This window comes from Cupressus sempervirens, chromosome 1 (genome assembly GCF_028749045.1).
Source record: "Cupressus sempervirens isolate cs-2001-9-10 chromosome 1, ASM2874904v1, whole genome shotgun sequence".
Classification (NCBI taxonomy): domain Eukaryota; kingdom Viridiplantae; phylum Streptophyta; class Pinopsida; order Cupressales; family Cupressaceae; genus Cupressus; species Cupressus sempervirens.
This window is the reverse complement of record NC_143118.1, coordinates 66,968,612-66,992,894: the sequence shown is the minus strand read 5'-3', so window position 1 is coordinate 66,992,894 and position 24,283 is coordinate 66,968,612. Positions and strand designations below refer to the sequence as shown.

The window sequence follows — 24,283 nt, the reverse complement described above, 5'->3', positions numbered from 1 at the left end:
CCTTGTCTTGTGTTCTCTTCTATGTGATTTATTATTTTCTGATATTGGTTATATTTGCATGTAACTGTAATTTCTATTTGTGGTTAATCCTAATAGTTTTTACCCAAAAACATCCAAATACATCATGATTTTTTTTTTTAAATTGAATTTGAGGGATTGAGATCACGTTTTTGGGCATTTGCATACAAACACAAGTCATGCATTGATCATTCAAAGCCATCATTTGCAAGCATTGAAGAGGTCAAGGAGTTGTTTGGAAATTCGAAATTAGATGAAAGACATTCATTCCAACCTCTCAATCTTCCACATTTGGCTCTTTGAGCTCCAAGTAAGTGGAAGTTTTCAAACCTTTTCTATTTTGTTCCTTATTCTGGCTTATCATTGTACATTTGTCCAAAGATATGCCATGTATTTTGCAAATCTTCTTTAAATAAGATGAAAACTTTCATTTTCAAATACTTTGAATTTCTCCAAATTCCAATTTCGAAATTGCATGCAAGAGAGCAACCTGATATTTTGCCATGTTTGAGTCAAAAACCAAAAGTATGTTTTTGGTTTGTGCATATTTTTTATTGTTGTTTACTTGTTGTTTTAATTTCTTCTTTTCAAAAAGGTTAAGGATTCTTTTCCAAGAATGCAAGAGCATATCACACCTTTTCACTTTCCACCTTTCCATGCAAATGCATCACATCTTTCCATATTTCACCAACACATGTCAAAGCATATTACGCCCATTTCTCAATATATGCAATTACATTCCAAGAGCATTTACATGTAATTCCATCCTCCATCCATATTTACATGTAATCTCATCCTTCATATGCATTTACATACAAACCTATCATCCATACCCACTTACATGTAATTCCATCCTCCGAACCTAATTACTTGTTTACATCGAGTAATAATTACACATAAATCACTTTACATGCAATTACACCTAGAGAACCTAACTTTGGTAAAAGGTCACTCTTTTAAAGACCAAAGTTACCATTTGCACACATCCACATTCATACCAACTTGCATTCTTGGCCATACCCACACAAGTCCATTTTTTCCCACATGCAATCCACCCTTGTGTGTCCAATTTTGGCCCTTTTCGCCCAAATACATATGCTTTCCGATTCATTTCCAGCCATCATATGTGTTCCATAAATATATAATCCATACTTCGAACACTCATCCCTCATGGATATCCAATCTCATTGGAAGATGTTTTCATGTTGCGGAGCACTTTTCAAGATAGTTAGAACTTCTTCAAAGAATAGAGACATCTCGTCAAGAAGGCATGCTTTGAATCAAAAGAAGCAATAATTCATTTGGTCTCCATTTTCCCAATGGTTGTCCGAGAACCTGAGTTTGTATGGGAATGCGTCAAGCACTTTGCTTCAAAAAAAAATGTTAAAGGTGTTGATAGAAAGTTGCTCTAAGTTTACATCTGGATACCATCAAGAAGGTTTTCAAAGTGTTAGAGACTGTAGAATGTGCCAATCTACAAAAGAGAATTCACGACTACTCAAATGAGAAAAAGCTTGATCACATCAAGTTTTCAAATGACAACGGGCAATACATCAAAGACAGTCAGAGGTTATCAAAAGACGCACCACCATGATTATCAAGGTGAATGCAGTGGCACAAAATACAGGTACTCTCGATCCTGTGATCCTTTGGGATTACATCATCAAATACAAGGCTTTTGCTAATAGTCTATAGGACTAAATCATTCAAAATCAACAATTTCAACATTTTCTTCAAGTGTTTTCCGACTTTGTAGTTGCAAAAGATGGATTGCATGTAACCCAATCGCATGAAATTATGTAATTATATGTAATTCGATTGCATATCCTTATGACATGCAATCCAATAATTTCTCTCACCTAGTTTGATCGGGTCAAAGTTGGTTGAGTTGCTCCCACTTTTTCCTCCACTTTTTTCTCAACTCCTTTGTCTATATAAATTAGTCCCCTCTCATTGTAAAAATCATCTTTTGTTGTATGCAAGAAAGCTTTGTCAAACTTGTGCAAGCATAACTTTGATTGTGTAGTACCAATTTGGGAGAAAAGTGAATAAAAGAAGCAATTGGATTCAAAGCTTTGATTGGAAGCAATTGTGATAGAGCAAATTAAAAGCTTTGACTGTAATTTGTGCCTATTGTCTTTGATTCATGTTATTATTGTGTGTTCAATAATAGAGCATAGTGAGTTAAGAAGAAATTAGAGCCAAAGCTTTGATTGGGAGCGGGTGTGGTAATACATAGACTAAAAGCTTTGACTGTAGCTTGTGTCACCAGCCCGAATTCACAAAAAATAGTTAGAATTTTCCTACTTCTGGAAGTCTTTGTGCCCCAACGGTAGAAGTTTTTCTGATAGAATAGATTAAAATAGTTATAGAACAGAGATCATCTACTTCTGGAAGTCTTTGAGCCCCAATGGTAGTAATTTCTCTTATAAATTAAACAAACATGACCTAGAGCCAAACCAGTATGCTTTCAATCAGCCTTTGAGTTGGTGTTGGTTTATCGGTATCACCATTTCTAGCTACTAGATAGAAGTGAAGTTAGAGATTTCATCTTGCCCACTACTCGCCCCGCGGATAAGTGGATTTTGGTAACACCCCTTATGAATCTCTCAACTTCTTGCTTACCTTGAGTTGATCCAAAGAACGGTGAGAAAGGGGAGACTTCCCTTTGATGTAGGAGAGACTTTGTCTCATACACTATGGCTGGCCTACCTATTTTGCGACTAGATTTTAACAAATTGTCAGTTGCAAAATATCCACCCAACAAATTTAAAAACTTGTAATTTGCCATAGAAAACCCAAATATGTATTGCTTACATTTTACAAGCTATACTATTGACAGTACAAGTTTGAATGTTCAAGCAAAAGGCTTGTAATGTTTGCTTTTCTTTAGACCCAAAATACAAGAGCTAAGCCCTTTTGACTTGTAACACATCATTTAAAAAATGAAATGCAAGAAAAAGATTTGCATCGTGTGTAAAGAAACCCGTTCATATAGTTTTTGACTTGGCAAATTAAAGCATGAAGCTTGAACGCATTAAGCTTTGCATTTTCAACTTGCAATAAGGGTTACACAACCCAAAATACAAGTGTACAACCCTAAAAACTTGCTATATTTGTATTTGGACTATAACTATTCCCAAAACCGGATTAGCCAAGTAAGGAAGATCTTTCACCTCCAAAATGGCAAACAATACTGAACTCCAATAGGAATTCGTAGTACAAAGAAATAACCCAAATCACATGATAACTACTAGCTACGTGTCGTACTTAAATACCCTTTAAAGGAACTCCCAAAGGTTTACAAAGATAACCGACGGCAACACCTACAAAAACAATTAAAATAAAAATGAGTCCAAGATATACTAAGTCAATGGGAACCACAAATACAAATATTATTAACTTGAACCCCATATTAATTAATTAAAGTAATTAATTAAAGGTCCTTTTATTATATTATTTAAATTTTGGGACCAATTAATTAATTAATTAAATTTAATTATTACATTGAAATTTGGGGACATGACAATCTCATCCTCACATGCCACTTCAACCAACATGACAACCATTGAAGCAACCACCTCAAGGTCGTGATATGTTGACACATCTACCTCTCCATTATGCTCCACAATCTTTTGGTTCTTGACCTTATCTTTGCCACTTCAATGTGAATTGCGACCCTTCAAGGTAATGTACCAATGTATGTCTATCCACTTATATTCTATTTACTATTGTCATTCATTTTTTCTTCAAGACACAAGCTACATCTTTCATCCATTATTAACTGCAACTGTTGATATTCTGTGCATGGGTCAGAGTGGTCTTTTCCAAACATTTTATGCCAGCACAGGATAACATTGGAGCAAGTGAGATTCTCAAAACTTCCATGCTCATGGGTCTACAACCACTCTTTTTTCCACTGTTTTGAATCTACAACCATTCTTTCCAAAAGCTCAACAAATTACATATGAGACTCAAGTAGCATCAAAGATGAGTCCATATGCAGTATATTCAACCTATACACTACGTCCACAAAGTATTGTTGATTCCTCCCGATTGAATGTTTCGACGGTTTAAGGAGGGCTAAGATCTGAAACTCGCAGATTGTTTCGCCAACATTCAATCACATAATCAGCGACTTTGGTGATATGAAGTCAATTCAGCTGTCAACAACACAATGTTTCATTTGGGTCTGACTTAAGTAGTCACAGTGATCCATGCTAAATGCAATTTCTCTTTTAAGAGCGACTTTTTAATCCATATAATCTGTTATCCGGGATCCCAAATCTAATTGGATCTTCCTTAACTTGGCTCTAATAACATATTAAAATGATTAGATTTATTACAGATTTGAACTATGAATGCCTTTTATTTCTTTATGTAGTTATTACTAATCTCAGAATTCTACTTTGCAGGATGTAATCAGAATTTGATATTTGGCAAATATGTATGCAGGTGACAATTCAATGTTGATAAATACTGAATATTAATTAGTAATATTGAATCTGATATGTGTAGTCACCAAACTCCAAAAGGGCAGAGCATTAATTGATTTCGATGCTCTTCTTGGCCGATTGGGTTGAGTATATGTAAGAAATGAAAAGGCATTTCCACATGGACCCGTCTCTTCGATTGCAACTGTTTGTTACCAAACCAAAACCTAATCCTAATCAAGATTAGCATTTAACCAATATAAATTACATATCGCCAATCTGCAATGAAGATTAATCATACTTTGATATGATTTATTCATGCATTTGATCATAACTTGATCTGGGCAAGAGGAACATAAAAATGACAATAATCTGTAGTAGAATCGGCAAGTGCAGATCTACAATATACTTGGATTTATGACAGCCTGATATAGATAATTATCTATCTTCAATAAGTTCATATATTTATAGAGTTTCAATTAGATACAAGGGTGATGATCATTATATCTGACCAAAGCTACTATTGTTTCAACAGTATTAACAACACTGTTAATTATAAATTTATAAGTGAGCGCGGTTGGGACTTTGCATTTTTATACCAATTTCATGAATACTGCAAACTGTCATAAACGGTGTGATCACAATAGACACAACCATTAAATGGGTATAAACATTGTGAACGGTGACAAGAGAGGACAATGAACACAAAGAGCACAGGAAATAGAAAGAAATAAGTATTGGAGATTCAGAACAATCAACATAACTGATAGTGAGTAAGATCTGACACAGACTGCTATACACTTATATTTCTGTATCAAGTGAATATATGTAAAAGATATATATATATATATATATTCAACAAAAATAATGATAAGATCTTTAGTGATGAAGAAGAAAGGCAGAAGCAATTCAAGGAATGGCGGTCTAAATCCCAAAAGGATAGTTCCCATGATAGGGTAGGGATCAACAACCCTAAGCACCTTGTAGGCATTGTCCCACAATAGGATAAGGGCTTGGATCTATAAACTGTGAGAGAATCTATCACGTGGTCTCCCCTCTCCTTACAACAATGTAATATTGCATCAGACTTAGCAACAAGAAAATCTAGATCACATATGAAATTAAATTACTTAATATATGTGAATAGATTGTTGTCCCTAGTTGTATCATATATGGATAAAAATCAATGCATTTACATGCCATTCAAATTAGGATTTACGAATTGAAATTAATTTAAATATTAATTGAACTCAAGTTACCAAGGCAGATTACACAATGATGGCCTTGAGCATGAATGGACGAGCCACATACTCAGCAAGAATAATGTTGTACGGAATGGATTGTTTGCATTGGATAATGCATCGAAGGAGAATCTCTACCCGCTTGGCAAAGGACCCAGTTAGAATCTAGCAAAAGGCCCTGTACTATTGATCCATAGAGTACAGTATGTATGATAAGTGTATCCATAAGTATCATCTTAGACAAAGAATCCTGAAAATGGCATAATACTAACTCTCCAAGAGGGCCAACGAACCATACCCCTTATTGACTTGTGGTTGGAGAGTGGGTCTCATAGTGAAGCAAGGTACAGTAAACTTGACCACTAAATAAGTATAAGAGGACGAGATCTCAACCTCCAATCCCCTAAAGAAGAAATGAAGGTGAGAAGTCTTAGAGCATTAAAGCCCATCACCTTGGTCTTTCCCAAATTAACTAAGTGTTGTTCCTCACAAAAAGAGGCAAGACTGTCTAGCTGGTGTTGTAAGGCCTTTGGGGATGAAGCCAAAAGAACAACATCATCTGTGAAGAGAAGAATAAAAATTATAACCTAGTGAAGAAGACAACCATCCCCGAGGAGGGTGTGGTCCCAAAGATACCTCTCAAGCTCATCAATGTAGATACCAAAAAGGGTGGGAGATAGGGGGCAACTTTACTTAACCCTGATGGTGCTCTTGATAAAGTTTGAGAACCCAGAAGGGATCTTGAGATGGACCAAAATCATCTCTTAGAGTCTCATGATAGTTGCTAGAAGAGTCTCATAGATCCCACATTCTACAAGCCACTAGAAGAGGGTAATCTGAGGGATGGAGTAAAGTGTCTTGCAGAAGTCCAGAAAGCAACAATAAACCTCCAAGGAGCGATGACGTGCCTTTTCGGTAGAAGTCTAGAGAGTGAAGATGTGATCCATGGTCTAATAATCTTGTCTAAAACCAACCCGCCACTTAGCACGGATATGACGGTGATCTAGCTCCCTCAAGAGAAGGATATGAAGAGTTGTGACATATAGCTTCGCAAAGGTGTGCCCCACCATGACAGTCCCGTAATTATTGGGATCCGTAGTAGGCCCTACCTTATGTATAGGATGAATAGTATGGTGTGAGAAAGAGGGAGGAAGCCCATGCAAACAACTTGGTTGAAGAGATCGACAATGTCCCATTTGAAGAACTCGGCTTGAAAACCTTCCTCATCAACAACTTTTTTAATATGCATAACTCTAACTGCGTCCTTGATGGTGGTGTAGGTGAAGATGTGACTATGAAAAGGGGTCTAATTTGGAAAGGAGGTTGGTCAGGGATGTCATAAAGCTTAGAGATGTGCGAGAACAAAAGACTCTAGTCAAGGGAAGGGGGGAGGGGGTATGGCAAGGGAAGAGGGTAAGCCATAAGAGCCTAGGCGAATGGTGGAGGGAGAAGAGAAGAGAAAGTCTACATGGGGAGATGTGGAGGCACTTCTTATGTCGCAGAAGCATGTGGCAGGAGTGTTGAAGGAACGCGTAAGGGTGATGGGAAATAAATGTCGATTGAAGGTACTGATGCGAGGCCTTGCAACTTTTATCACACCATTTGTTCATAGGACAAGTTTTTGTAGGCCTAGAGAGAGGGAGCAGAACTCAGAGAACAAAGAAGAGAACATGAATGCAACACAACCGGACTATCCTCGAAACAAACAACGTTGTGGAGAGGAGGTGGGGTGCAGGAGAGGGAGGCATGAAGGGATATCGAGACGAAGAAAGGCATGGTCGACTAAGGGGAGGAGCAAATGGAGAAGTGGCTAATGGAGGGAATGGAGGACTACCAAAAAAGGGCATAATCAACCATGCTAGCACCACTACCATGAGGCTACAAGTGAATGAGTGTGATCTAAGAAAGTAAGATAGCCCGTTGAGCACCACCAAGTCCAAAGACTCGCTGAGATGTAAAGGATGTCTACCATACTTGGTCATGGACCATCCGCAACCTCCAAAGACCTGTGAAGCCCCAAGTGAGTCAGATCTAAATCCTTGATACATAAAGAATCAACCAGCGTGGAGTGAAGGGAGTTTGAACCATTTGAGTCCTAGCACTAAAGTCTCAGAGAAGGATGACTTCCACAACTGTAGAAAATTGGATGGTGTTGACATAGAGGTCAAAGAAGGGGTCCCCATCATGAGTACTATGGATGGCATAAGGGGAGCACGTTAGGGGAAAGTAGCAGACCTCGAAGAAGATATTCCTGACACACATGACAATTTGACTAAATTGGACCCACGTGAATCTAGCTAAGGTATCTGAAAGGATCACATAAATTGCATCACGAAACCTATCCTTGACAAGACAAGCAATACCCCTAGAATGCAAACCCCACCAAAGCTCCAAGTCTCACTCCTGAAAGATGATAGCCAATGAAACACAGTGAAAGAGGGAAGGGGGGAAACAAGACTTTCATGAGTCTAAGTGAGGAACTACAAATCTAAGGAATTCATAGTATCAAGAAGAGGACCAAGAGATGACCAAGCCCAACAATTATAGTTTCAACAACTAACCCATAGGGCCTAAGTCACTAGGGTATCCCCCATGCACGAATGTGTAGAACGTCATTTAGCAAAAGAAAATGTTAGTCTAGTCTACCATCCAGGAGGAAAGCTATTACAAATAACTGCTTGAAGGTTCCTAATCACGGCCCACTTATTGTCTTGTTGTCAAGCCGCCACAAAGGCTCGAGCCTATTTAAGTTTTGTTACTTGCATTTTAGTGAGGTCCTCATCAAGATAAATCTTTGATGGCAGAGAGAAGAGTATCTTATGTGCCTTCAACACACAAATTCTATCGGAGGAGTTTTGGAATCTTATGAACAGAGTGGAATGTATCCAACCCATGACCTATCGTAAGAAATGTCCAAGAGCTCAAGCTTGTCACACATGAATGCAGAGGGTGCGTCTAGAGGCTCAGTGGTGATGGGCAAGAGGCTACAAACCTTGAAATTGAGCTCTCTAGTGCTCCTAGTTCTTTCATCCATGAGTTTGGAGTGTACCAATGCCTCCACTCCAGCAAGAGGAGGGGGAATCACGTCCTTGCATACTGCTGGGAAGGAATTCAGCTGCAGTGAGTTTTGTCTACAATCCACTTCATTCTGTTTTTCCTTGATCTGCTTGATCTCCAAGGCATGCTCAGAACCTGATTCAATCAGCTTTTTGATACCGGAGATATCAGATAAGGCCGATGAGATTTTGACTGATATGTGTACTATCAAAGCTTGGTTAATGATACATTATTGTTTACTAACAGCAGAGTCCTGTTTATCTGTAGCGTATTCAGTTGAGAAGGCACTGAATTTGTTGGATAAGGAAGTGACAGTCTATCTAAGGAGTTGGTTCTCTATTTCAAGGGTGCAAATCCATTCCCGTAGTTCTGAGAAAGAGGCTCCCTCCCATTTCTTCCATTGATAGAGAAAGTTCCACTACATGGCATGTAGTGGAGGAATCCCCACCCTTTGTCGATATGGACGCTTTTAAAATCAATTTGCCAAAACCTTGAACTTCTTTTAAATTTCTTCCATATTTTTCATTTTGAACACTTTGCCAACAATAACTCTGCCTTTGATGAGTATTTCCTCTTCTTATTATACCATTCTTCTACTCAATTTCGTTCTCATAATGAATCTTGAACCTGTCTTAACTTTTGACAACCTCCTACATCTACTCATTTACAACCATTCTCCAAAAAAGGTAGAAAATGCAAAAAACCAACTTTTTCTAAAACAGGAAATTTGATTTATGTGCTTCTTATGTGCTTCTGAATCTATGAAGGAGAAAACAGAAAAAAGTAACTTTCTAAAAAAAGAACATTTGATTTCTAGTAGATGCTAACACTACTAACTTAAATTTTGGACCCTTTTGCAGTTGCAACATTATTCTTCAAACATGGCACCCATAAATGATAGTATCTCAGTGAGCTGGAGAATATTCTCTTCAATGTTAATCCTTCCCACCCACCTCTAGAACTTACAACCATAGTCCTTTGGCTTTCAAGTTCACTATTTACTTCATCTGCTTCTGCCGGAGTCTCCTTTGACATTTGGAGCTTCACAAATCTTCATGATACACATCCTACATACATCATACGTGGACCAAGACAACCAACACCTAAGGGTTTGAAAGGAAAAAATATGTAATTGACATTCATTTGACAAAAGTGACCCGGCATTTGGCAACATAAGTTTGAACCTGAATTTATTTAGGAGTTGCAATTTTGTATACCAACAAAATCTTTACTTCTTCCATTGTCTTGTATCTTTGATTCTTTAGTACTTTTTTTGTTATTTTGTTCTGTCATATGTAGAGTTAAGAGAAATGTTTTAGAGTGTTGACTGGAACAAAAAATTAAACCACAAATACCTTTATAAATTGACAGGTAATCCATGTGTATCACAATATAAGATTCGAACCGTGTAATGTTTTGGATGCTAACAACTAAAAGATGCCCTTCAGATAAAGGGATGATTTTTGAGAAATGACTCTGTAAGGCTTCATGTCATGTAGTTGAGAACTCTTTTTTTTTTATTGGAAGCTAATATGTTTGTTTTCAAAATGAATTAAAAATGGATTGTTTTAAATTCCAAGAGACTTTAAGCAGTCAGTTCAAAAGATACGTACAACACTTTGAGCTGAACGGTCATTCCGTCTCACAGTTGCTGGGTGCAAGAAAAATTCTTCATCTGAACCTGGAACTTTCACTCTGATTGCATGGATTGTCTTATCATATGCCACTGCTGTGGAAACTATAAGGACAACAAATAAAAACAAATATTAATTGCATGCTGATTGAAAAGAACTGGGTTATCTGCATCACAAATAAAGTCAAGAATTCCTCTTTACACCTCTAATGTATGATTATTACCAGTTTTTCATTTAATTTATTCAAGACGATATAAAAAATTTACAGATACTTAAACAATTGGATTAAATATTGCAAACAGAGCATGCTTTTAAGGATTGTTTTAAAAATCATTAATAAAGTTTCCTTGTCAACGACCAAACATCAACGGCAGTGATATGGAAATTGGTCTGTCGAATCATATAGGAGATTCAACAATCTAAGCATTAGGTGATCACTGATCATCAATAAAACATCATATTCTACCAAAGATAATCAAACTATGAATGATCTATTTTAAGCTTTATTCATCTGTCAACCACAATAAAATAATCACCAGAATAATTAAAATATCTGGAGAAACATAGGCCATTTCTTCACACAAAGACATGTTTAAACCAAAAGAACATGTACATTTGAACAGAATCACCCCACAATTCATGCTAAGCTACCTAGCACAACTAGTGAGTCTTTTAAATACTTCCTGAGCTGTTCATGAGAAATCTTGTCACTTCCATCTGTCCCCTTCTGATTTGCTCAATCTACACTACCTGGATGACTACCCACACAAAATGATAGAGATGGAATGAGCTTTCCATTTGCAGAGCTAAGGCAATGAATGTTTTTTAAAGGATCTCATATTACCTTTATGAAGAATATTCGAGAGAACAGTACTCTCTGTGAACTCCATTCATTTATTTATGGTCTCATTGAATGTAATGTCCCCGTTTTTTGCCAATCTGTGCAATTGATGTAGTTAGCTCATCATAGCAACCCTCTTGAGCTGACAAGGTGTTTTGGGGGTCTCAGTTGTGAACTTACTATTTCTATTAAGTCTATTTTTGGCAATTGCTATTTCTGGTAATGCAGTGGGTGGCTTTAGCAGTTGGTCATCACCTGCAGTTAATAAAGTAATAATTGCATGAGCTCTTATTTATTTATTAATCATTGAGTTGTATTATTATAATAATGACTTTAAGAGATATTTCTAAAAAGCATGTTGGAAAGTTTCTAGTATTGAGTTCTTTTGGGAAACTTCCACAATTTCTAGAGTGAAGTTTTTTTGGAAACTTTGGCCAACAAAAGGTTATAAATGAGAGTTCATTTCATTGGGAAAAGCACTCCTGAAAATATATTTGTTTTTTGTGACTTTATGGTTTTTTCCTAAGTTCTGAATTGTGAGCACTAAAGTATAAGGGTCTCGTCTGAGAAGTTCTTGGCAGTTGTGTTGAAGGATACAATTAGCCAACATTCTCCTACTATATTCCTGTAGCTAAGGAGAATAATCTTGAATATTATATTTTCCTTGCTCATAACTTCTGGCTGTGGGTTGAAGGATTTTTCTGAGGTCTTCATATACAATTGTGTTGAGGTAAACAATTGTAAAATTCTCCGACTGTGTCTACTGTGGCTAGGAGATTCTGATAGTGATCAACTCTTGAATTTTCGAGTTTATATTTCTTTTCTGTGAGACCACATTGGTGGACAATTTAATTCTGGAAGCCTGTATACTGGCAGCCGTAACTAAGAGGAGTTGGACAGAAGCATTATATTGGTCCTGATATTGCCTTTACCCCCTTCGTTTGGTGTTGGGACAATTGTTGGGAGGTTAATGTATCTTTGCTGAAGCCTGCGATTCATTCTTGCAGCCGTACTGCAGGTTATAAGGAGTCATGTCTCAGCAACAGCCCTTAAACGCCATTTGCACACAGCATTCTGCATTCTCAAGGGCGACCAAGGACATTCATTGCATTGCGGCTGGGTCAGCATTAAGGAGAAGCCATTTTTGGTGGCACGGTTTGGCAAACTTAACTGCAATCCAGGTGCCATTATTAAAATATGTAATTCTGATTTGTAGTCTTCAAATAAAGTGCAAAGAATTTTATCCAGTTAAGTCTGATTTGATATCATCATTGCAAACTTCTTGAAAATATTATCATATATCGACTTGGAAAATACAAAATAAAATTCGAAGCATTTAAATATTGCAAATAGTGAATTGTGCATCAATACTTATTTGGAGCCAGTTCAGGTCTTTACATTGAACTTATGCTACTGTTTGTTATCAGCTACAAATAATCATAGGGATGAGTTGAATGATGCATTTCTGAATGACATTGGAGAGGATCTGAAATGGAGGACTACCTGTTTTTCCATTTATCTTCTTTATTATAGCATCCATCAAACGAAAAAAAAGGGGAAATAATAGCAGAGAGATCCAACTATTTTATTAACGGTGCACAAAACTAGTTAATCCTTTGCATTATTCTGATCTTATGCTTAACTTGAAAAGCAGCATCCTTAATATCTTGATTCTTAGTAGAATGTAATATCAGAAGAGAGCCAATGAAAATTAGCAGAATTTCAAGTAATATATTCTGAAGCTTGATTTGAGCACTTAAACAACCCATTCGGGTTGTTTAATGCATTGTTTAATGGTACATGGATTTGAAAAAACGTATACCTCTATCAACATCAAGTTCCCTAAAACTATTACCACTCAATCACCTACATGCAACTCATATCTCTTTTAGTTCCTTGCAAGATGAAACCAAGTATTCCTACATTTTTCAGGTTTCTGATATGGATTAAGAATATGGATAAATAATTGGTTTAAATTTGGCTTCTTTCTCTGATATAACAGTGCATTACAACTTGAAAATAGAATGTTGACATTATAGTAAATGGACTAAGAATGTATCACCTTGTTGACGAAGCTTTGCACACTGCTGCACAACACAGACACCAATATCTGAGAATATTTTAGCAATATCTCCTTGAGGTTCATTGACCACTTCTGGATTTCCACCATCTCCAGAAGCAGAAAGCTGAGAAGATGAAGATTCAAAGGTCAAGAATCTAAAAACAATCTTTTCGAGATCAACACAGTAACACTGAAGTAAAAGTGTGCATAATGCATTTACATAGTAAAGTTGAAAATATTAGAATACGTACAGCAGGTCTGATGGGTAGCTCAAACAGATATGGGATTCCAAATTGCTGAACAACCTGGGTGTATTTTCTAGAAATTAAGCTTAAGCATGAAATACTGATAATTAGGAATTTCATTGGAGAGTATTACAGAACTAAAACAAAACAATTACTAACCTGGGAACCGGAGCCCTTGCCAAAAGGGTAATATCTTTTTCCATCAGCTTCAAAATGACACATATTTTCAACAACTGCAACACATGGGACCTATAGGATGTGTACAACCATGCAATTAATAATAACTATCCGACAAAACCAAAGTCCATTATCATAGTTTATGGGAATGTTGCCTAAAAATATATAATTTAAAAAAAATTCTATAGAATTTTCTTTCTATTTTATGTTTCTCATTAAAAGGGAGGAGTATTAAAAAGCAGGTGTAACATCTTCCCTTAAGATTACACATGATAGGTACATGACAGACTAGGGAATAGTTTCACAATCAAATTGAAAAACAACACAAAGTATAGAAAGCAAAATATCCCAATGAGCATGGTATGAATTGATTGTCAACAAACCTATTGCTGAAGGCATTAAGGACTCCTTTTTATAGACTGGGATAAAAAGATCAGTTTTTTCTCCACCTCCAGAGATTCCTCAACCTTGAACATTATGAAAGGTCCTAGGGCAAGTGTCGTTCTTCCTCTTAGGATTGTCCTATCAGGCTCTCTTATACCAGGGCATTTTCCTATAAACATTGAATATTACCAAATGTTATATTGTTCCTATGGTGGCGGGTGATGAAGTTGGTGCTTTTCTTATTCTGTTTCAAGAATTAATATGGACACGTGACTGAATCCATTTCCCATGTCATCTTCATTGACTTATTTTCCCTTTTTACTCTTACGAGCTCCTTCCCTTGTTTTTTTTCCTCTGCTTGTATTGTATGGTTAGGATTTACCTACCTTGGGCTTATCCCCTATTGTTATTCTCTCATTGTTTTTATTGTCTGAGCTTGTAGGTTTCTTTCTGTCCTTAGTGTTGCTATCTTGTTTCTGATGGAATATTCTCATTGATGTCGAAGCAGGGAGATATGTGGAACATCGTCATTGATGTCAAAGGAATTAATGAGAATGAAGAAAACTACAAGAGCATCAACAATATCAAAGGAAGATTAAAGAAAGGTTTAGAGAGATTATCACCTTTAATGATATACATTTAATAAGCCTTAGAAAAGAAATAAATACATTGCTTATTTCAGCACTATCAAAGGAAGATGCAATATCATGATAAGAGTACATAAGGACCAACTGTAAATACAGTCAGAGCAACTTCAGTTTATTCATATATTAGAACAAGAGCAATAGCCGGTATATTATAGTGACTGAAGAAACAGTTGGGATAGTTTTCTCAAATAAGCAATGGGAAACGTAATTCTAAAAGTCAATATAAAGTCTAGAACAAGGGATAAAAGTCCCTGAGGCAGAGCTACGAAGAAGAGCCACTAAATTCAGCGTTTGGATTGAAAATTTGAAAGGACAAAAGTAATGTTTAAAGCATTGGTAATATAGTAATCATGAACAAAGAAAAACCAGTCACGGTGGACAGCTATGGATATGGCAGTGCAAACAAATACTACCATGGTTTGAAGGAATAAATCTGAGATAAAACTATCGTGAAAGAAGCCTGAGTAGCTAGTTTATACATCAAATTGGAGATATGTAATGATACACATATCGACCATATTCTCATTACATTTACAGAAGCTAATAACCAACGATGGTGTTGGAATCAAAAAAACATATGACCGTGAATTTCCAATCAACATTGGATATGTTTAAAATTTGCATATTGCAATAGATATTGCGAATGGGAAGATGATGTATATACAGGACTACCAATAAGAGTTGTGACACATCGGAAATGAAGGAATTAGAAAGGCACATTCATACACAGCAATGAAGTTTTGCAATAGAGATTTACGGCAATAATGATATACAGACGGTGTCAAGAGTTTGACAATAATAACACAGACGGTAATGTTGAGTTGTGGAACAGTGTATGGAGGCGATAGAAAATCCTCTTATAAATATAAAATATCCAAATATAGATTCCTATGTGTTTGACGGCAGCGGAAAGAATCACCGTTCGAATCAGAAGTATTATCATTGGGTTAAATCAATAGTTAGTTATATTGTCACAAGCAAAATGAAATACATGGGCCATCGAATATGAAAGAGTGGCATTCACTTTGGAGAATAAAAATATATGCCATATCATTGCAGGTTTCCAGTATATGTCAGGAGGAGCATGTTTCTAAGATTATTCAAAGCTATACGATCATGTTAGCCAAATGAAAATAAACAACAATCCAGTGAGATTAAACAGTCAACGTGGATACCCAGTCAGTTTGTAATATGCCAAACATCGAGCGGCAACCTTGCAAAGTGGCATATGAGGTTTGAGGATAAAATGGTAGTCAAGTAATAGTATTGTGCTTCGTTCCCAGCAAAAACATTGAGCAGTAAAGATATAAATAAAAGGTTAAAACAAGGCCTTCAGTGAAACTTCAATTCAATCCAATGAAGCGGTGGATTCATAGTTAAGAGATATTAATTGATAATATTCTTGAATTAATGATTGAAAACAACTATAATGAAAAGGTACAAATCTTATGTCTCTTCGTTGAAAGGCATGATAGTTTGAATCTATATATATATATATAGAATATAATCGATTAAGTAGAAAACAAAGATCAAGTCTGTTAAAAAAAAATCGGGTGAAGTGCTTGAAAAGTAAAACATATCAGATGTATCAATCTGATACATATGTAACAGAGTTTTAAATGTGAGAAGGAATATATATTATGGAAGAAATATCAGAGATGAGAAAGCAGATCAATGGAGTTGGAAATATAATAGAGTAGATAATAGAGTAGACATATATATTCCGAGTTATTAAATCTGATTTATTTAGATAAATAAATTAGTTTGACAAAATATGATTGAAGATTTGAAACGGATATAAATATCAGATTGAAGATAAGTTCTGGAACAAAAATAACCATCATCAATTGAGTAAGCAACATTGCCAAAGGTGGAAAAGAAGTTCGCAGTGGGTCGAGCCTGCAAAGTGTGGGAGTTGGAGCTTCTAGTGAGTCAGTGCTCGTACATATTGGGGTCAAAGTCTTAAATAGGTTGGACCCTACAGATCCCTACAAATCTATGTAAAAGAACAAGTTTATATAAAATAAATTATTTGTCATGGTTTTCTCCCACATTGGGTTTCCATGTAAATCTTGTGTATTGTGTTCATGTGCATAATTGTTTATTTCGGCATTTGAAGTCATTGTTTGAATAAGTGTTTTAAATTGGCAAAAAAATTAAATTGTGCATATATTAAAGAAGAAATATCAGAGATACGAAAGAGTGGGAAGTAGATCAATGGAGTTGGAAATATAATAGAGTAGACATATATATATATATATATATATATATATATATATATATATATATATATATATATATATATATATATATATATATATATATATATATTCAGCATTATTAAATCTGATTTATTTAGATAAATAAATAAGTATGGCAAAATAATAAAAGATAATTTTACGAAGAAAGAAAGGAAGATTTTCAAATATGATTGAAGATTTGAAACGGATAAAATATCAGATTGAAGATAAGTTTTGGAACAAAAATAACCATAATCAATTAAGCAACATTGCCAAAGGTGGAAAAGAAGTTTGTGTGCAATGGGCCTGCGAAGTGTGGGAGTTGGAACTTCCAATGGGTCAGAGCCTACAAAGTATGGGAGTTGGAGCTTCCAGTGAGTCGGTGCTCATAAACATTGGGGTCAGAGCCTCAAGTAGGTTGGAGACTACAAATCTATGTAAAAGAACAAGTTCATATCAAAACAATTATATGCTGTGGTCTTCTTCCGCATTGGGTTTCCATGTAAATCTTGTGTATTGTGTTCATGTGCATACTTGTTTATTTCAGCATTTGAAGTTATTGTTTGGATAAACAATTTAAATTGGCAAAAGTTTTATTATACTAATTCACCCCACCCCCCTCTCAGTATAATCATGTGCTCTTCAATTTCTCGATGTATTCGAGACCCATTGACCCACTTTGGTCGCTCGTGAAAGTAAACTTATTTCTTCCTTTTGCATTGGAATGAAAATGAACTTTGGAAGTGCATATGTATTTACTAACGTATATCAAGCATGCCACTACAATCACATAAAATGTAAGAATGCATTGTTTATCTAATGCTATCAAAATTCTTTGGTGAGGACATGGTATGTACTAAATGAATTCTATTGCCTATGCTGAAGCCTTAAATTTTTAACTACATATATGGTGTATTCATCGTTATAAGACTCGGGCTCACCTTGTATTTGTTAGAGTAAATGGTTCTTTTCCATTTCACTCTTACATTAAGCTTACTTAGGTGAGCTCATAAATTAGGAGGAATTATATATTCTTGGATATTATTATTAGGAGGATATTGTGAGTCATCCTTTTGACTCCAACTATTCTTATGATATCACATGTGGTTAAGTCCAATTCGGACACCGCCCTTCTAGAGTTTAGGTGGATGGTAGGTGGTTGATTCCATCAGGACTCTACTTCTTCCAAGTTGAGACACTTGTCCAAGTATCCTCCCAGCTCTTGCCTATATAAACAAGCTAGCTCTTATGTATTATACATTAGAAAATATTGATGCTATTATGCCTTTGAGCATTTACATCAAAGATTGTTCTTGTATTGTTATTCTGACAATTTTATTTCCTCTTGATTAATCTATGTTTTTTATTAGATTATGTTTTTTATTTGTTTTATACAAATTCTAACATAGTATTAGAGCAATTTTGAAAGAGTAGATTATTTTTAACAAAGATCTTGTAAAATCCTATATACTCTTCTCTTGTGTTTCTAAACGAACTGGAGAATCAGAAAGGATTTATGAAGACCCATTAATCTATTTTGCATATATATTGTTTTTATTGATCCGATGATTGCAACACTTCGAAAGATTTAGATCTTGAGGATAACATGCAAAAAAAGCATTTTGCTGTCAGTAGGGCCAGCTACCTACAGGGCCCACCTCTAGAGGGGCCCACACCAAGCGAGGCCCACCTACCTACGATGTCCCACATCAGATAGGGCTCACCTCCAGCTAGCCCATATTAAGTGGGCCCACCTCAAGCAATTTTTGATGGTAGTCCTTGTACAATCCTAAATTTTGCAACTTCTGAGGCATCGTTAGAGCTCATAAGGACACTTTTTCAAGTGTTATTTTTTTTGAAGTGCATGATTTTTGTCCACTTCTCAACTTTCGTGTCAATTCTGAGATATTATGGGTAGACATAGTACTTTAAGAATTTGGTCAAAATTGGCCTAATTTGGCACTTGTACTCTATTAGATCCTTGAGTGATCTAGTGTCCTAATTATATGAGTATCTTATTGCTTCATATTTGGAGTTGTAATTATCAAAATTAGGAGTCCGCTTTGGTCCATTTTGGCAAGTGGTAATTCTACATGCACTGAATTATGAAGTGCCAAAATTATTGCATCTTGGGGGGTGATTTTTGATCTAGTAAAAAGGCGGGGTAGTCTTGTGTGTAGTCTCTTGTAGCCTTATTACTCTCGTGTAAACCTTTCTTCTCTTTCATTCTGCACAACATCTTTATTTCTGCACTAAAATGGATCAATCAACAATACCATTACTCACACCCTATAACTATGATTGGAAGTCTAAAATGACAAACTATCTTAAGAAGTTAGGGTTATATAGAGTGACAATAGATTTTGAAATTGAAGCAACATTACATGTAGAAAAGCCTAAATGGCACAACAAATGTGATGAAGCATATCGTACCTAATGCATGACTATATCTCCAAATCTTCTCTATAATGTCCCTAGGTCTTGTGGCTCCTTAGAGATGTTTTTATCCCTGCTTTTCTTTGAATTGATGCTCTCTTAAAGGAATATCAGTACTGAAGCCCTTTCAAATATCCTTAAACCCCTATCTTTATCTCTGACATGAATTTGAAAGTCCGCAATTATTTTCTTCTGAAATTGTTTCAGAAAACAATAGTTTGAGAATAATTCTTATGAATGATTAATTTTGTAATAGATTATTTATAGAGTCCCTTATGTACTTGTTGTTGGATATGGATATGAATAGAATCGGTGGTGCTTATGCGTGAATAGAATATCAACTATCTTATTCCCCCTGTACTAAAATTGATGCCTTCCTTATCTATCAATTATTGTGATTATGATACAACTGTTGGGTTGGAGATGTATTGCATTAGGTTCCTCTCACTTACTATCCCGTTGGTGACTATTCTGCTACCCTCAATACTGGAGTATATACGTTGGCTTATTTCAATCATTATTTGTGCCTTGGTGAATGGTAATACTTCTTATTGGTCACTCGTCACTAATATCTTGAGTCTCCTATTGAGGTTGTGTGTACACGCCATGGTGCTTTGACGTTTGATATGCTTCCCCTTTCCTTCTTGTTAATTCCCAATATGATTGCTTAGTCGATATCCTCCGTAAAGCTAATGTCCCAATATCTAAATTGACCCTATTGCTGATTCTTGTTTGTTGATTTCTATGATGTATTCCAGCCAGGTGTTCCTTGTTGAGGATTTCTGATTCCATAGGTCGTTGAGTGGCTTGCTTCCTTGATTCCTTCGGTCCTGAGATGACAATTAATCAATTGCCTTTGATTTGGCAAGGTACAATTTACAATCATCTTCTTTTGTTTGTTCTCCTTCAATGAGTCTATCCATGGAAGAGTTTGTTAAAATGGTTTACCAATCAGTGTTGCCGGAATATGTTAAGTTCTTGCCCAAAAATCCTCCCTAGTGAAGAGAGATCAAATGCCTCCTTATACTTGCAAATGGACATGATGCATCAAAGAGGCATATCTGTGGTCTCTTTCTAACAATTTTTTGTTACCAAACTTAATCACTTCTCCTAATCTTCTATGGAATGTTCATAAATTAAATACGATGGATCGTTGTACCTATCCTCTCTTGTATTCAAATGGAATCAAAGACTTCTCTCGATCAATGTTGATCACTGCACGTTATGTCACTTGGAGTTAATTTGAATAAGGTTGCTGGAATGTAATTGCAGCTGAGGGAAATTAACATTCAATATTCATGTTGCTGTTGTTTATTGCTGAATATATTCTTGGGCATGACTAGTCATTTCTCTTATGGTTGAGCATTCGATGCTATAGTCACTGTCTCTAGCCATTTGTATCAGCCCTCAAGTGTTACATTACTACTACTCAAAGATATCTTTATAAGGTACATCGTATTGAATTTCCTAAATCATTTTAAGCAATATATTCATCTCTATTCTTTATGGACCAAACACTATAGCCTCATATCTTTGAGGAACATGACTATTGGAAATGTGAATGAGTTGATTTTGGGTTTGACCCGATAGCTCACATTAAAGATGATAGTTTCTAATTTTATCATAGTTTGTTCCAACCCTTAATAATCAATATATCATTTATAATATTATCAATATATGTTCTCTTCTTCTTTTTTTATCTTTTTATATTATAGTAATTATTTAGATAAGTATAATTGTACAAGTCATTTATTATTAAAATTTATTATTTATCATTTATAATGATGATTATTATTATGTTTATCTATATTATATAATTATGTATTTATATATTCTTTTAGTATACAAATATTACATAATCATAATTCATATTGCTATTACTTTATTTATTCAATCTTCTAATATTATATTATTATTTTTTATCATCTACTTATTGAGTCCTTTTTTGGAAGAGAACGTCAAAAGTAAGGATATGATATTCTCTTTCATGTGGAATCATCTACAACTCCTAATAATGTATGGACATATTAGAAGGATTATTTGGAAAGCAAAGGGCATCAATTAGAGAATGAATTGATAGGATTAAATCCATATAACTTTGATACTATTCAAGACTTCTTCACTAAGTTGAAAGCTTTAAGATTGCAGTTAAAAGAATGTGGAATTGAGAAGAAAGATTCACTACTAATCCTAAGTATTTTTTCTAGACTTGATCCTACATATTCTGTATTTGTCTCTACCTTCTATGCTACTAAAAGTGTCTTAGGGCAACAACTACACAATGCCTTCTCTTGATGAGTTTCCAAATGAACTCACAAAGGAGCAGGATAAGTTAATCAATATGGGCACGATCAAGCCATCTAAGTCTCATGCCTTGACTGCAAATTGTTGTGAGGTTTTCACACCATCACCCCAAAATTCATAGGCCCCCCCTTTTTCGGGCAAGCCTTGCCAATTTTCGCTAGTGTTGGGAATTTTTCAATTGCCTTCGCAGAATTTGGAGTTGTCCAGAGGTTTCAAGTTGGTAATTTTACACCTTAGTCTCTAGTAGGGATTTGGTTTGTTTTCACCTGGTGCGAAACTTGATTTTCGGAACATGTAATTTTGTCCTTAGGCCAAACAGAATTTAACAACATTTTTTAGCAGGACAAATTTGCAAATTTTGAACTTAAATGATTTTTTTGAAAATTTGATATAATTGTATAAGCTTGAGCATTTTCAAAATGAATTTTGGATTTAGTCATTTTGGAAAATCATGAAAAAATTTCGGTGAAAATAAATTTTGATAGTGAAATTGGATTTAGAGCTTGATTTCCGATTGCTAAGAAAAGGATTTATTTTGTTAAAAAATTGAAAGTGTATCACAAAATTGAAATTGGATTAAATTGCAAAATCTCCTTAATTTGGTTGAAATTTTGCCTAAAGGATTTTAGAAATGTTAAAAGGAAATCGGTAATTTGGAATTGAAAATTGATTTTGGCTTGCTAGATTCAATTTTAATGATATTTTAATTACCAAAATGTTGTTAAATGAAAATTTTGACATCTCTTAGGCTTGACTTGTTTCTATTTTGCAATTTTAGATTAAACTAGCAATTAAATGGGCCAATTTCACTATAGGGCTTAGTCATTTTCATGTTTCATTTAAAATTGAGCCATCTTTGGGGGTTTAACTTAAATTTTGTTTCCCTCCAAGCAGGTCAGCCCACTCTGGAGTTCAACAGGAGGATATAAGAAGGGGCTCCCCCCCTCTTATTTCCTCATTTATTCCCACCTCCTCTTGCTTGGTTGAGCAATTTTCCTCCAGCTGGGCGAATTTGTCCTTGGCAGCAATTTTTTTGAAGGTCTTATTTTTCCATTTTTGGCAGTGATTTCTTCCTTGAAGTTGGGCGATTTATGCCCTAAGGCGAATTAGATGGAGGTGGCCTGATTTTCGCAAAGATTGAGCGATTTTTGGGGTCTGATTTTCCTCCTAAGGCAACAATTTTCCCCTCCAACTATGGCGATTTTGTTTGTTGGAGAGGCAAGGCGATTTGAGATCTGCTTTTTTGCAAGTGTGGACGATTTTAGGAGGTCGAAATTCTGATTTGTAGCAGATTTTTTCTGACCTAGGGCAGCGATTTTCCTTCAAGTTAGACAATTTTAGCAAGGAGGTCGAAATTTGAAGAAAGGAGCAGATTTTTGCAAGTAATTCATTTGCTAGGGCATCATCTTTTGCAAGGAGGACTGAATTTTCTAAGATCATATCTGAATTTGAAGAGTCCCAATTGTTGGTAGAAGACAAATTTAAGGTGAGATTCTCATTCATTTTTAGAGGTGAAGATTGGTTTTTAAGATGGATTTTATTACTTGTTCTTGCTTGGTTCATTTCCCTTATCTTCTCCTTGCACTATTTATCCACCACTTCATCATTTCATTGATACGCTGAAGTTGGGAGATATAAGAGCAGATTTCATGATAGGACACTTGGAGAGGCAGAAATAAGTGAAACCACCCTAGGATTGAAGTTGGGAGATATAGTGTAATCCATCCTAAGGTAACAAAGATGCAGAAATAAGTGGTAGTCCTTGTAATGTCCCCTTTTTAGCATTCATAGCATGATGTTGTCGTTAGCCTATTTCCCCACGGTCCCGTAGGCTAACCAGGACATTAAAGGGGCTTAGAGGCCATTAGGCCTAGATAGTTTCAGTTGCAGATCTTTCTGAGGGGTTTTGAGGCAACTTTGAGCATACTTACTATTTATAGTAAGTCATCTTGCGCATGGGTGGACATCCAGTGGCAACGATATGTCGATGGTAATTGTTTAAAATCGACAAGAAGACTTGTTTATCATTGACAAGATTTGTTATGCATTGATAAAGCTATTTTATAAAGTTAAATCTAAATATTTAACTTTATTAATGCATAGACTATAGTTTGTGAGAAATATTTAAATTAAAAGTCCCCTTTATTTTATAACACATTGGAGACATAAGTTACATAAAGGGAGTTATGTTTTATCCCACATTGAGAAAACAAAAGATGGAGCTCTTGTGAGAACACTATAAAAGAAATGGAAGAGCTTCTTTTATGCATGGTTGGAAATATCAAAGAAATTGGAGAATTTTCTGGAGGTTATGTCTCAATAGTTTGAAAGACGAAATCCCTTCAAGCTGAAAATCTTGACGCCATTGAAAGATATGGTCTTGAGATTCAACAGGGTAGCAATCCGAAAAAGCAGTCCGAAAAAGAGGAACCGAAAAAGCAGGCAAAACAAGCAAAAAAAGCGGAACTGAAAAAGCAGGCGAAAAAAGCGGAATCGAAAAAGCAAACGGAAAAAGCGGAACCGAAAAAGCAGGCTGAAAAAGCAGTTCGAAAAAGTAAAGCAGA

At 35.5% G+C, this 24,283-nt stretch overlaps 1 protein-coding gene across 7 annotated transcripts in view; it reads right to left on the bottom strand.

The window, feature by feature from the left end:
- HCF101 (ATP binding protein) overlaps positions 1–24,283 on the bottom strand; it is a 102,477-nt gene that overhangs the window by 5,253 nt on the left and 72,941 nt on the right. For all 7 annotated transcript variants that reach the window (XM_089816572.1, XM_089816588.1, XM_089816578.1 and 4 more), the window contains 4 exons: positions 13,691–13,780; positions 13,538–13,591; positions 13,287–13,410; positions 10,363–10,487 (listed from right to left, as the gene is read on the bottom strand). In XM_089816572.1, coding sequence (XP_089672698.1) covers positions 10,363–10,487; positions 13,287–13,410; positions 13,538–13,591; positions 13,691–13,780 — 393 coding nt within the window. The remainder of the gene's footprint in view (positions 1–10,362; positions 10,488–13,286; positions 13,411–13,537; positions 13,592–13,690; positions 13,781–24,283) is intronic.